General features: G+C 45.3%; 1 protein-coding gene across 2 annotated transcripts in view; it reads right to left on the bottom strand.

Moving 5' to 3' along the window:
* Nucleotides 1-3,153: 3,153 nt before the first annotated feature.
* PCGF5 (polycomb group ring finger 5) overlaps nt 3,154-16,304 on the bottom strand; it is a 56,635-nt gene continuing 43,484 nt past the window's right edge. For both annotated transcript variants that reach the window (XM_075612857.1, XM_075612855.1), the window contains exons 8-10: nt 9,065-9,154; nt 7,190-7,270; nt 3,154-5,821 (exon numbers count right to left, since the gene is read on the bottom strand). In XM_075612857.1, the coding sequence (XP_075468972.1) occupies nt 5,777-5,821; nt 7,190-7,270; nt 9,065-9,154 (216 nt within the window). In that variant the 3' untranslated portion in view covers nt 3,154-5,776. The remainder of the gene's footprint in view (nt 5,822-7,189; nt 7,271-9,064; nt 9,155-16,304) is intronic.

Genomic DNA, 16,304 nt, shown 5'->3' with positions numbered 1-16,304 from the left:
TTCACTTTTAACCATAATGCAACCACAAAGTGATCTACGGGTGTTATTCACGAAACTGCTACTTCAACTGGAGTTTCCTGCAAGTGGCACTATCCCAGCTGAATCCATAGAGTGCTCTCATGATGTACCCGACATGGCATGCTAGAGATCCTATTGACATACCCGGGACGTCACTTTGTGGTTGCATTATGTGTATGGGATGATCGGGCAGCCGGCAATGGAGCGGTCGGGCAAATTGAAAGGGAAAGAGGAGCCTCTTCTACTCCTGTGCACGGTCACGTGATTGCTCCAAGTGTGATCACATTACTGCAAATGCAGGTCTGATGGCCCCCTGCTGGCCCTGGGGTCCCAAGCAGCAACAAGATGAATGGAAACCCCCACTGTGTAATGTAGAATAATGACTGGTAAATCAATGATTAGTAGTCAGACAATGGGAACAGAGTAGCAGATCTTTTCAATGGAAACGGCAACAATATGACGGGTATTTCATCCACTTATCGCCTAGTCCGTTGCCCCTTTTTTTTAATAAAATGGTGCAAAGGGCCCTCCCTACTTATTATCAAATAGTTAATTAAACAAACTAAACATCATACTATATGCTACCACATTGCAAGGATACAGTGGCAGCCATTCTTTACAAGAAATACATACACAATTGTTTAAGGAACAATAACATTACAATAGATCTAAACAAATACTAGGAAAGGAAAGCTAATGAACGCAGCCTCTTGTAATTGTTTTAACATTAGCTAGATCGTAGCGAGGGGGGGATGGGGGAGAGAGGGGATGGGGGAGAGGGGGAGAGGGGATGAGGAGTGGATGGGGGGTGCAGGAGGGGATGGGGGTGCAGGAGGGGATGGGGAGAGGGGGAGGAGGGGCAGGATGCAGAGGCAGAGCTAAGGAAAGGTTTCATTAGTCTTTCTAGTACATTGCAACAATGCTAAAAGTTTACTCTAATTATACCCATAATAACGGCCATCTTGTATTTCCACTAGGAACAGTGAAGACAAGGCAAACAGGACGGAATTTACCCACCTTTACATACAGGTAGAATAGAAAAAAAAAAGGCTTTCATATTAACACAAGCATGTAACTATTGTGGCAACAGGGGTTATTTAATAATCTGTTTCTCTTACAAATGTGCAATTTGGTCAATAAACACGTTTACAATAGAATGCTGCATTCCAGATACAGCACACACAGCAGTTCAGCAGCACACGGGCTCTGTATCTGGCTCCTTAGTATGACATCTGAGGGACAATTTGATTTCTTTACAGAGTTACTGACAATACACTATATTATATTACCATAATCTGGGTGATGATAAACGAACACAATTATAGCAACATTGACAATCCAGCATAATGAAATAGAATGTTACGGTATCTCTAGGGCGTATATTTAGGCATATACAGTATGACATGTATAGAACATTATGTACCTGGACATATATACTGTATTATGCAAATTACACTAGAAAAAAATAGTAGCGTCAAGATTAAGCATAACAAAGTTGTGATTTAAAAATGTTTACCACGATCCTGGATTAAAAAGCACAATTAAACGATTGTTCATGGTTATTTGTCTTTGGTAGATTACACTAATAAAATCGGAATAAAGAAAAACCTGGCGCCAAATAGTCAGTGGAATGTCCTGTACTCCTCAAGGGATCCGCACACTTGCTCGACAGACCATGCAAAGAAAAGAACACAAACAAACAAAAATCATAGCGCAACACTGTAGGGTAAGCAGTACTGCACTAATACACACAAACAGTTAAGAATCCTAGCGACTATTAAAATAATTATTTATTAAAAAGAACTATGCCAAGACCGACAATGGCAAATACAAGGAACCGCAGGTCATCCGGAGCACAAAAATTGGAGCCCTACTTACATACAGCAAGGTTTAAACTCGCATGGTAGGAACAAGTCCTAGGTAGAGATGATCTCCCTGGCGGGTGATGCCTCTGCTCCACTGCGGCTCAGACACCAGTCAGTCCTTACGATGGTAACCGGAACAGCTCCGGCCGTGGGGGCTGGTGTGCGGGGTCCACAGCTCTGCACCGCGTGTAGACACACGCCTCACTTCCTCCTACGGAGCAACAGGAAGTCTCTGCGCGCCCGCGCGCGATAGTGCCCGTTGCCTTAAAGGAACAGCTGGCAGGCTGAAGGGAAAGTTGGGCTCCAAGGCCAAATGTCCTTAAACGTCCAAAGTCAGTCAAATAGTGGCTGTGCCACTAGCCCTACGCGTTTCGTAGATGTCACTATTTTTTCTGCACACTGAAACAGTGGATTCACTGTTGTGAATTCCGGTTACCATCGTAAGGACTGACTGGTGTCTGAGCCGCAGTGGAGCAGAGGCATCACCCGCCAGGGAGATCATCTCTACCTAGGACTTGTTCCTACCATGCGAGTTTAAACCTTGCTGTATGTAAGTAGGGCTCCAATTTTTGTGCTCCGGATGACCTGCGGTTCCTTGTATTTGCCATTGTCGGTCTTGGCATAGTTCTTTTTAATAAATAATTATTTTAATAGTCGCTAGGATTCTTAACTGTTTGTGTGTATTAGTGCAGTACTGCTTACCCTACAGTGTTGCGCTATGATTTTTGTTTGTTTGTGTTCTTTTCTTTGCATGGTCTGTCGAGCAAGTGTGCGGATCCCTTGAGGAGTACAGGACATTCCACTGACTATTTGGCGCCAGGTTTTTCTTTATTTTGGTTTATTCTGTTAGTACTGGCAGTATCACCGGGCAGCCATCCTTTATTATAAGTTTTTTAATATCACACTGTGTATTACACTTTAGCGCTAGTTCACATTTTTTTCTTCACTAATAAAATCGGACTTTTAAAGTGAATATCTATGCTGTCTGAATACTTACTGTATGGGTAGATTCTATATAGTACTAAGCAGCTGTTTGGAAAGTTGTGGACTGAAAATTCCCATAGAGGTCAATGGGGATTTTAGGCCGAAAATAAGCTGAATGACCAATTTGTACTATATGCAATTTACCCATAGTCAGAGAATAACTTCATTTAAATACGGTCTGTGATTGAAACTGGACAGAATTTCTATAACTAGGATTTCAAATGGAACTGGCCATCCGGATGGATAACTCAATACTATAATAAGTTCAACCAGTCAGAAATGTAAATCATATTAGATAAATCTGGGTTTTATTTTAGCCAATTAAAACGCAAACATGACAAAAGTAAATGTACAACTTGAACGGGAATAGAACTGCAGTCAATCAAAATACAAAATAGGTAGTACTAAAAAAAGGGGAATATTTCTGAGAAGGCGTATTGATTAAAGTAATACATTTTCTTGGAATACTGATATACAGTAGCGAGCTACTAAAATTCTTATCATTTGGTAACAAAGAAATAGAAATGACAATAGAATGACAGGTCTCTGGTTTTCATAGTAACTAGCATAGTATTTTATATTGTAGCAGAAGAAAGTTATTTATGTCCCAAAATGCATCAACTCATGCAAACAATAAAGCTGCTGAGTGCTGCTGTACAGAATATTCCAAGTGCTCTCTAAACAAGGCCAAGTTCTGTAGGGGTTACGCGCTGAAGCAGGGGTGGCCACCTCCAGGACTCTATGGCCACCAAGAGGTCAGGTTTTCAGGATACCCCTGCTTCAGCACAGGCGGCTCAGTCATTGACTCAACCACCTGTGCTGAAGCAGGGACATCCTGAAAACCTGACCTGTTGGTGGCCCTTGAGGACTGCAAGTGGCCACCCCTGCTCCAAAGCGTGTTACTGCCAAACAGGCACCAACACTCAGGAACAACTATTGACGTGAATGGGAGTTTCCGATCATTTGTGCCTGATCGACATAACCCCCCCAACTAGGTACGGGTTCAAGGTGAGAGAGGGAAGCCACCGAAAATAAGTCAACATGGCAACGGGCTGTGTGTTATACACACTTTATAAGTAGTGCAGGTACGGAAGGGCAGAGAGGTGATAAATATTCTCAGACCGCGTGGCGTGTATTTTTGAAAGTAAAGGAGGAATTTGACATATATACACACATACACCAACGACACTGTATTCAATTCATTTGATAAATGGTTCGCAATTCAGACGCAATTTGTATGTTTTGAAAACGCGCCTTTTTGATAAAAATAGGTTTAGTGGAAAGTGAATATAAAAATTGAGATTTTTTAAAGGAACCTTCCGCGTGCATTATTCCCATATATATATATATTCTTTTGCAGGTAAAAATAGATCTCAACTGAAAATAACTTATAAAAATATACTTCAAGACATCAAGTCCCTTCTTCAAATGCGGTAGTGCAAGGAATCGTCTCACCTCGTAGATCAATCTCTCGGATTATTAGCATTCGGTCAATGTTATTTCCTGTACTCATACAGTTTGTTTTGGTTATTTAAAAAATGATATTTTAAAGACATCTTGAGCAGATTTTCCAGAATCTTATTTGCCAGAATGTCACACTTTACAACGTTAAGAGTAATCTCCTATTAAGAGAAATATAGTTACGAAAATATATCCACTTCACAAATTAGTAAGGTTTCATGTGTAAATAATAACGCTAATGTCTCTAAATGCTCACAGTGCATACACATTATTATTCTGCATTTACCATATAAACAATATATGTATAATATTCATTGAGGCACAACGTTGTCTAGAGTACTATTAAAGACTACCAATATGACCATTAAAAAGTCAATACAACATTTTAGGGGACACATTGATATAAAACAGTTTCAAATGCGTAAGCAAAAATAGTTACACAATACATTATAATTCTAATGTACACATGGACTGTAGAACACTTGTCTTCAATAATGGCCCACAGGCTTACATGTGACCGTGGATCTTTAGGGCAGCATGTGCAACCTGTAGCATTGATGCCTTTAGTACTGCTGCTGATAGTTTATATTTGAATTAAATGGAAATAAATGTGATCATCACATTCACTGTGGTTTCTAAAAAGCAAAAAGCTTCAGACATTTAAGGTTGTAGTAACTCACTAAAATGTCTCAAATAGAAGGTGGAAGACCAATGACTATTAAACATTCGAACAAAGTTCAAGTAAAAACAAGTGCAATTCATCTGTGAATTTGCAATAATTTTTACCAAAATCATAAATAGTTAGCATTTATAGGGCATAGAATATATTTTAAATAAGCTATTTCCGGTCTGTGTCGACAGAACGTTTGAACTAAATTTTTGAAAACAGCAAAACCACCAAGAATAAAAAGTGCCACTATCAGCTAAGGCAGTGGTGCTCAACGGCAATCCTCAAGACCTCCCCGACAGGTCAGGTTTTCACGATATCCCTGCTTCAGCACGGGTGGACTGATTGAGCCACTTGTGCTGAACCTGGGACATCTTTAAACCTGACCTGTCGGCAGGTCTTGGGGACAGGAGTTGAGCACCCGAGCTAAGGCAGCGAACGTTGGCGCCAGTACAACATACAAAACCCAACACAAAAGTGAAGTAGCTTCCAAGAATTGTCTGTGCACTTTATCACTTCCAGAAGCTACAGTTTGCAGCACGCTGGCGACATAACTACATGTCTGCATGTAGCTGTTTGGTACGAGACTGGCACTTGGTTACTTCAACATAAACGACAAAATCAGCAGTTGACGAGCTGGAGAGACACCACATCCATGTTTGCATACTGAAAAATAGATGGTGTCCTTTTAATTCAGGCACAGCCATTCATTGTGCAATCTGTCGACGAGTAAACAAATAGTGCAGGGTTCTTCTCAGTGGGATCCAGGCCCCTTAGGCAATTAACCAAAGTCAATTCTTGGCCGATACTGCAATACCATGGGGTACTAAAAAAATGAGAGAAAGCATATGTCAGGTAAAGACTGAAGTAAACTCTAAGTATTTATTAACTACAGTTTATAGTCATGAGTGCATAATCATTAACTTGTTGGGCAATAGCTATGTTTTGTGATGGAAGGCACAGGAGATGTTTTTGCACCATTGGAATTTGACTATGTTTCAACATTTTCCAAAGAATAGGAATACAAAAAAAGGCAATGCTATAAATTCTGACAGAGAAGAAAAGTACGTGATGTTTTAATATGGGGTTATATTCCAAATGAACAGAAAAAAGCCAGAGTGAGCTGCCTACTAGTGCAAATACTTAGGAAAAGCTTCCAGGAATCAGAATAGGTTTCTGCCATTACATACACGAACTGGGTATGACTTGGACATTTCAATAGTTAATAAACCACTTCACCATGGAATCCTTTTACACTATTTGGTTTTAGTCACTAATAACCGTCAATGGTTTGAACACTGCATAGGCCATTCTCATCCCTTGAGGGCTAACTATTTAATTATAGAGACTGCAGATAGGTAGGAGAATGGCATATACCTGGGAATAGAAAACATTGCTGAATAACTACTAGAACTGATAATTTTTTTCTCATTTTTAAAGAGGTCTACATTAATTGATTCCCAGTTGTATAGATTTCCCTGAATATACATATGCCCAGCAATTCTGCCTGAGTCGTATCCCAGATGTATTTGCACAGCATAGTGATCTGGCGAAGATACAAGGCCTGAGCCTGAGCTGTTTATTTAAGAAATGTTTCAGTAAAAAAAAAAAAAAAGAGAGAGAGAATAAACTTTAATTGCCTGTTTTTTTATTTATTACTTTGCGAACAAAAAAGGTACCTGTACAACATTTTGTCACTTGTATATTAATAAGTTGGAATTTAAAAAAAAATGAAAGAAGATTCAAGATGTTTGACGGCAAAGCCAGTTATACAGTATTTCTTCTAAGATGCATTAACACACAGACAAAAAAAGCGATAAAGAAAAAAGGGAACTACAACAATGCAGAAAAAGCAGGAGTAAGATGTCCATTGCGCTTGTTATTTAATTAACAAACATTTAACAAAGTTGTCACGAAGGCTTTAAGTCAATATAAAACAAGCCCAACACAGACACATGACCTGTGCCCTATTCTTGGACTCTAAAGATAGATGAAAGTTACATGATTAAGAGATGCGTGCTGCTGCTGCTGCTGCTGCCCTTGCACTGTCATTGTCAACTATTTAAGAAGCAAACAGAATTCCATAGCGATGCTTAATGTCAAATCACAATACTGGTATTTCTCATGTACTGTACAAACTAACTACACAGCATGTAAACATGTTCATTGTGAATGCCATTTTGTTTATACGTACGGTTGTGGATGACTCTGATACTTCGCGAGCAGTTTGGGTGAAAGACATGTGTAGTGAAGTCGCGTTGTTCTGACACTGAAACTGTGAAGGAGATGATGTCCTGATCAGAAACAAAGAACCCACCATTGCTTGTATAAATGAAGTACTATGCAATGTTCAGGGTCATACAGGTTCTCCCCGCTCAACCAGGCTGCCAATCTGGGTGCACTACGGTAATGAATAAATGAATAACAACAAAGAAAGAGGTGTCTCTCCACAGACGGAGACACAGGAATACCCAGTTGCCGGCACTCTCCGAGTTACCTGGCTCGTGGAAGGACTATTAAATAATGTGGGTGTGTAGGTAGGCGAGATATCACCACAATGTGATGCTGAATATCAGATATAAATAATACTGGAAATAAATGGATAGTAAATCTGAATGAAGTAAAAACTCAACTTTAAATGGTATAGACAGGGTAAAATAATTTGGGCAAATACAAATTCACCATATGGATGGGGATAAAATCCACCACAAGATAGCAGGCTAATTCTAGCAGTCATAGGTCATAGTGCAGACACAGCACAGTATTATGTAGGTAGAGGCAAGACCACCTAAGTGGGAATATAGATAACGGTGTCTATACCTCGCTCAGCTATGAAACAGGCATGCGGGTGGATAAAACTCGGAAGCTCCAAGCTAATGTTGCGCTGCCTATCTAACAGGGTCTGTGGGTTACTCTGACCCACTTAATACTGAATACCAGCTCGTATAGGGTGCCCTACTTTATAAGCGGACACTTACTTAGACAGGTCTAAGGGGCAGTGACCTTACGCTTCCCGACACCTGTGGGGGTGCTTGTGAAGTACTCCGGAGCGCTGGTGACTGGCCACCTTACCCAGCTGGCAGCCTCTGCTGTAACACTGCTACCGCCGGAACCTTACTGAAGCTCCATGTTGCTGCCGTAAAGTCAAAGTACCATGGTCCCTCCTCAATGGCGGACGGACTGTTTCTCTTGGGGCGGGGGCAGTCACCAAACGCTCCCCGATACCCGAAGGTGCTTGTGAAGCACTCAGGAGCACCGGTGACAGACCCCCTGCTCCGTTTGGCAGACGCTGCTGCGATGTGGTTGGAGCGCACACAATCGGACGTCCCCACGTTTCCCACACGCAATGCTGCTTTCAGCATAAAAGACATTTTACTTTCAACCCATTAAAAAGAAAAATAAGTTAAATGAAAATATGCCCCTTTCCTAGGCAGCACCAATAGGGCTACAACAAAGATATACATTGCTGATGTGAAGCTTCATGTATCAGACGCTTATCTCTGTTCATTACAAATGTTTTCAAATATGCAAATGTACAGTTACAGGAGTTAGGACGCGGCTATAGTAGGCGCGCGACGGAGCGCGTGTCTGCCCCAGAGGCGATACGTGGCCTATGGTAGGGGGAGACGTGCTGGGGGCGTGCCCTCATTGGCTGAACCGCTCACGTGACCCGGCCGTTGCGCGGCAAAATCAAATGATTTTGTCTGACCGGGAATCGTGCGCTCTACGGCCTGCCTCAGACGTACGGCCTTTGGTTCGCGCCGGGCGCGCATGGACGCGCCTTTAGTTTGGATGGCATAAATTATTTGAATAAAGTACTGTGGCTTCGGGAATAAATGCACAAGTAAAGCGCAAGGTGACAATTTCTAATGTGATTCCTGTTGAAATAATGTGGGGACTATATACTGTAACATGTCTTTTCTGACAACTTGAACTAGACCAAACTATTTCCTGTACATATTGCGATCTTTATCATGCCTCCTTCAGCCATATATATTTTTGTCCTGCAATATTTACCCAATTAAATGATATTCACACACAAAAAAAAAAACGGAATATACATATTTACATTGTCACCCCGCAGTCGCCATCTTGTCATGTATATAAACTCCATTGTATGGTCCTTCCCCATGATTTCACCGTTACATAACACATCCAGCTGAAAAAGAAAGCATCTACAGTGAGTATATTTGACTATGTGACTCACCACAGAAAATCCATATTCAATATGCTGGAGAACTCCGCTATGCTTCCTCACATATTGAAAAAAACCCAGGAATTCTTCTCTCAATAATACTCCATGCGCCATAATGAGCAGATAATGAAGTACATCAACCAACAATCATTGTTTCTGTACCGTAACAAAAGGATTTCTCTAGCCAAGCACATTGCAAACTGGAGCATTGTCAGGCCGCGCAGTGCCTGTAATACAAGACTTGCTCAGTAAGGTGGTTGCTATTTGGACAAGGTGATATTGCAGAGATCATTAGTTATCGAAAACTGCATTAGCCATCATATCAAGTGTAAAATGCAGGACCTGGAAGCATTATATTTTTGAATGTGTCATTTAAATACACTTTCAAGATATAATGGTAAAATACTGTAAAATAATGTGGTATAACAAAATGTTATGTAAATGCCTGCATTTAAAAAAAAAAAATGCTTAACAAAAGCTGGAGTTTTGAAACCAACAATCATTTGTTGTCTCTAAGGCTAAGCATTAGAGCAGGGGGGCTCAGTGTGGGGAGCAGGGGGGCTCAGTGTGTGGAGCAGGGGGGCTCAGTGTGGGGAGCAGGGGGGCTCAGTGTGGGGAGCAGGGGGGCTCAGTGTGGGGAGCAGGGGGGCTCAGTGTGGGGAGCAGGGGGGCTCAGTGTGGGGAGCAGGGGGGCTCAGTGTGGAGAGCATGGAGGCTCAGTGTGGGGAGCAGGGGGGCTCAGTGTGGGGAGCAGGGGGGCTCAGTGTGAGGAGCAGGGAGGCTCAGTGTGGGGAGCAGGGAGGCTCAGTGTGGGGAGCAGGGAGGCTCAGTGTGGGGAGCAGGGGGGCTCAGTGTGGGGAGCAGGTGTCTCTACACATCTACATGCAGAAGAATCTAGCTTTCTCTACCAGTTTCTGGGACATTTTTTGTGTCATGTTTCTTATCTACACAATATGTGACACCTAATCTGTACTAAAGTCTATAAAAACGACAACTCCAATGATTCCCTTATTGTGAGCATGTGCAGTAGGACATAGAGCTGTGACCTGGATGTAGTCAGTGTCTCCACTTCCGGGAATTGTGAACCAGAGCTCTGACTGCAGCAGAGACAGAAGAGGAGGGCTGTCTCGCCTGCGGCTAAAATACACTCATCCCAGGCGAGTGGGCGCGTGCATTTGTCGAGCCCTGCATATCGCAATATATATTTGTTAAAATAAAAGCCAGAAAATTTTCTAGTAAAGCTAAATAAAATGTGTTCTCAAAAAATACACATTTTTTATAGATTTACTAGAACTAAGGGCCCTTCATTTCCAAACTCTTTCCATGTCTGTGCTTCACCTTTTCTCACCTGCACTGATCCCGTCTCCCTAACATCCCCATAATCTATCCACCCGTCATCCCATCACTCACCTACACTACTCCCATCACCCTAACATCCCCCTCATCCCATCACTCACCTACACTACTCCCATCACCCTAACATCCCCCTCATCCCATCACTCACCTACACTGCTCCCATCTCCCTAACATCCCCCTCATCCCATCACTCACCTACACTGCTCCCATCTCCCTAACATCCCCCTCATCCCGTCACTCACCTACACTGCTCCTATCTCCCTAACATCCCCCTCATCCCATCACTCACCTACACTGCTCCCATCCCGCTAAAATCCCCATCATCTATCCACCCCTCATCCTATCACTCACCTACACTGCTCCCATCTCCCTAACATCCCTCCTCATCCCATCACTCACCTACACTGCTCCCATCTCCCTAACATCCCCCTCATCCCATCACTCACATACACTGCTCCCATCACCCTAACATCCCCCTCATCCCATCACTCACCTACACTGCTCCAATCACACGTCATCCCCATCATCTATCCACCCCTTATCCCATCACTCACCTACACTACTCCCATCACCCTAACATCCCCCCCACATCCCATCACTCACCTACACTGCTCCCATCCCCCTAACATCCCCGTCATCCCATCACTCACCTACACTGCTCCTATCTCCCTAACATCCCCGTCATCCCATCACTCACCTACACTGCTCCCATCTCCCTAACATCCCCCTCATCCCATCAATCACCTACACTGCCTACACCTACCATCTTCCCAATATCCCCATCATCTATCCACCCCTCATCCCATCACTCACCTACACTACTACCATCACCCTAACACCCCCCTCATCCCATCACTCACTTACACTACTCCCATCACACGTCATCCCCATCATCTATCCACCCCTTATCCCATCACTCACCTACACTACTCCCATCACCCTAACATCCCCCTCATCCCATCACTCACTTACACTACTCCCATCACACGTCATCCCCATCATCTATCCACCCCTTATCCCATCACTCACCTACACTACTCCCATCACCCTAACATCCCCCCCACATCCCATCACTCACCTACACTGCTCCCATCCCCCTAACATCCCATCACTCACCTACACTGCTCCCATCTTCCTAATATCCCCCTCATCCCATCACTCACCTACACTGCTCCCATCACCCTAACATCCCCCTCATCCCATCACCCACCTACACTGCTCCCATCTCCCTCATCCCATCACTCACCTACACTGATCCCATCCCCCTAACATCCCATCACTCACCTACACTGCTCCCATCTCCCTAACATCCCCCTCATCCCATCACTCACCTACACTGCTCCCATCACCCTAACATCCCCCTTATCCCATCACCCACCTACACTGCTCCCATCTTCCTAACATCCCCCTCATCCCATCACCCACCTACACTGCTCCCATCTCCCTAACATCCCATCACTCACCTACACTGCTCCCATCCCCCTAACATCTTACACTACTCCCATCACACTAACATCCCCATCATCTATCCACCCCTCATCCCATCACTCACCTACACTACTCCCATCACCCTAACATCCCCCCCACATCCCATCACTCACATACACTGCTCCCATCCCCCTAACATCCCCATCATCCCATCACTCACCTACACTGCTCCCATCTCCCTAACATCCCCCTCATCCCATCACTCACCTACACTGCTCCCATCCCGCTAACATCCCCATCATCTATCCACCCCTCATCCTATCACTCACCTACACTGCTCCCATCTCCCTAACATCCCTCCTCATCCCATCACTCACATACACTGCTCCCATCTCCCTAACATCCCCCTCATCCCATCACTCTCACTTACACTGCTCTCATCTCTCTAACATCCCCCTCATCCCATCACTCACCTACACTGCTCCCATCACCCTAACATCCCCGTCATCCCATCACTCTCACCTACACTGCTCCCATCACCCTAACATCCCCCTCATCCCATCACTCACTTACACTACTCCCATCACACGTCATCCCCATCATCTATCCACCCCTTATCCCATCACTCACCTACACTACTCCCATCCCCCCCACATCCCATCACTCACCTACACTGCTCCCATCACCCTAACATCCCCCCCACATCCCATCACTCACCTACACTGCTCCCATCACCCTAACATCCCCCTTATCCCATCACCCACCTACACTGCTCCCATCTCCCTCATCCCATCACTCACCTACACTGCTCCCATCTTCCTAATATCCCCCTCATCCCATCACTCACCTACACTGCTCCCATCACCCTAACATTCCCCTCATCCCATCACCCACCTACACTGCTCCCATCCCCCTCATCCCATCACTCACCTACACTGCTCCCATCCCCCTAACATCCCCGTCATCCCATCACTCACCTACACTGCTCCCATCTTCCTAATATCCCCCTCATCCCATCACTCAACTACACTGCTCCCATCACCCTAACATCCCCCTCATCCCATCACCCACCTACACTGCTCCCATCTCCCTCATCCCATCACTCACCTACACTGATCCCATCCCCCTAACATCCCATCACTCACCTACACTGCTCCCATCTCCCTAACATCCCCCTCATCCCATCACTCACCTACACTGCTCCCATCACCCTAACATCCCCCCTATCCCATCACCCACCTACACTGCTCCCATCTCCCTAACATCCCCCTCATCCCATCACTCACCTACACTGCTCCCATCTTCCTAACATCCCCCTCATCCCATCACTCACCTACACTGCTCCCATCCCCCTAACATCTTACACTACTCCCATCACACTAACATCCCCATCATCTATCCACCCCTCATCCCATCACTCACCTACACTACTCCCATCACCCTAACATCCCCCCCACATCCCATCACTCACCTACACTGCTCCCATCACCCTAACATCCCCCTTATCCCATCACCCACCTACACGGCTCCCATCTCCCTCATCCCATCACTCACCTACACTGCTCCCATCTTCCTAATATCCCCCTCATCCCATCACTCACCTACACTGCTCCCATCACCCTAACATCCCCCTCATCCCATCACCCACCTACACTGCTCCCATCTCCCTCATCCCATCACTCTCCTACACTGATCCCATCCCCCTAACATCCCATCACTCACCTACACTGCTCCCATCCCCCTAACATCCCCGTCATCCCATCACCCACCTACACTGCTCCAATCTTCCTAATATCCCGTCATCTTTTCACCCCTCATCCTATCACTCACCTACACTGCTCCCATCTCCCTAACATCCCCCTCGTCCAATCACTCACCTACACTGCTCCCATCTCCCTAACATCCCCGTCACCCCATCACTCACATACACTGCTCCCATCTCCCTAACATCCCCCTCGTCCAATCACTCACATACACTGCTCCCATCTCCCTAACATCCCCCTCATCCCATCACTCACCTACACTGCTCCCATCTCCCCAACATCCCCCTCATCCCATCACTCACATACACTGCTCCCATCACCCTAACATCCCCCTCATCCCATCACTTACCTACACTGCTCCCATCTTCCTAACATCCCCCTCATCCCATCACTCACCTACACTGCTCCCATCTCCTTAACATCCCCCTCATCCCATCACTCACCTACACTTCTCCCATCTCCTTAACATCCCCCTCATCCCATCACTCACCTACACTGCTCCCATCTCCCTAACATCCCAGTCATCCCATCACTCACCTACACTGCTCCCATCACCCTAACATCCCCCTCATCCCATCACTCACCTACACTGCTCCCATCTTCCTAACATCCCCCTCATCCCATCACTCACCTACACTGCTCCCATCTCCTTAACATCCCCCTCATCCCATCACTCACCTACACTTCTCCCATCTCCTTAACATCCCCCTCATCCCATCACTCACCTACACTGCTCCCATCTCCCTAACATCCCAGTCATCCCATCACTCACCTACACTGCTCCCATCACCCTAACATCCCCCTCATCCCATCACTCACCTACACTGCTCCCATCTCCTTAACATCCCCCTCATCCCATCACTCACCTACACTTCTCCCATCTCCTTAACATCCCCCTCATCCCATCACTCACCTACACTGCTCCCATCTCCCTAACATCCCAGTCATCCCATCACTCACCTACACTGCTCCCATCACCCTAACATCCCCCTCATCCCATCACTCACCTACACTGCTCCCATCTCCTTAACATCCCCCTCATCCCATCACTCACCTACACTGCACCCACCCCCCTAATCCCATCACTCACCTACACTGCTCCCATCACCCTAACATCCCCCTCATCCCATCACTTACCTACACTGCTCCTATCTCCCTAACATCCCCGTCATCATATCTCTTACCTACACTGCTCCCATCTTCCTAACATCCCCCTCATCCCATCACTCACATACACTGCTCCCATCTCCCTAACATCCCCCTCATCCCATCAATCACCTACACTGCTCCCATCCCTTGAAGAAGTGCGCGCATGCGCACGAAACGCGTTGGGAAAATACCGTTTTTAGAAGCATTTGACTGCATCTGGAGCTGGTGAGCACACTATACGGCCAGGAGGCAAGGGAGAGGAGTTACATGCCCAGATTGGGAGGATAGGAGACCGGCAGGAGAAGAGAGCGCGACGCCACGTCCAGGAAGCTCTACACAGCATCCGCCACACGTGGGGAAGCCGGAGAGAGAGCTACGGCCGCCATCTTGGATTCGTAAAAGTGATTCCAGTCCTGCTGCCTTTTATTGTCCATAATTCTGTGAGTAGGGTAACGATTTTACCCCCCCCCCCCCCCGGATTGGTGTGTGTTAGCCACATCCAGAGTCCAACATTAGTTGATAATAAATAGCTTTTTTATTATTTTATGTCTGGCCTGTTGTTGTTGTTAGTCTGTCTTGTATGTTTCATGTTGTTAGTGTTATATGTTTTTATGTCCCTATGCATTGGCATACTGCACTATAATTATTTCTTTTTTTTTTTCATATAACACGTCACGTCCTGGAGAGAGTTTGCAATTGCCTACCCACCTTTATCATCCAAGGACTTTGATTTGGACTATTCACTATATGGTTTGATTCATTTTTATTGTTTGGCGCCGACATTGGGCCTCATGCAGAGAGCAGCGAATTTTAAAATTGGCGAATTTAATAAAAAGGAGCTTTTTTGGAGAGTTTTAATCTCCATATGCAGAAAAGTGCGAATTCTGCTATGTTTAACATGGATGCGTCTGGCGAGTTTAAATTGGCGAGATGCGCGCTTCAGAAATGTGTTAAAACAAATTCGCGCCTTTTTTTTCCCCTTTGCAATGGCCGCGAGCGGCAGTTTTTTTTGGCGAGGCAAAACGGAGACAATGGCGCGAACAGCCGCTAGATGCCGTTCGCGCCTCTCTGCATACGGATATTTTTTAAACTGGCGAGATTGCGGTTCTCGCCAGCCGCGAGGTGAGTTTTACAAATAGAAAAGAAAAATTGGCGCGTTTTTCGGAAATCTCCATTTTCTGCTGTTTTCTGCGCGATTATCTCCAAAAAATGGCGAATTTCGAAAATTCGCAGCTCTCTGCATAGGCCCCATTGTCTTTTTTCCTTCCCATCTTCCTAACATCCCCGTCATCCCATCACTCACCTACACTGCCTACACCTACCATCTTCCCAATATCGCCATCATCTATCCACCCCTCATCCTATCACTCACCTACACTGCTACCATCACCCCAACATCCCCCTCATCCTATCACTCA

This window comes from Ascaphus truei, chromosome 8 (assembly GCF_040206685.1).
Source record: "Ascaphus truei isolate aAscTru1 chromosome 8, aAscTru1.hap1, whole genome shotgun sequence".
In the NCBI taxonomy this organism is placed as follows: Eukaryota; Metazoa; Chordata; class Amphibia; order Anura; family Ascaphidae; genus Ascaphus; species Ascaphus truei.
The sequence above is the reverse complement of the archived record's forward strand: the minus strand, read 5'-3'. Positions and strand labels throughout refer to the sequence as shown.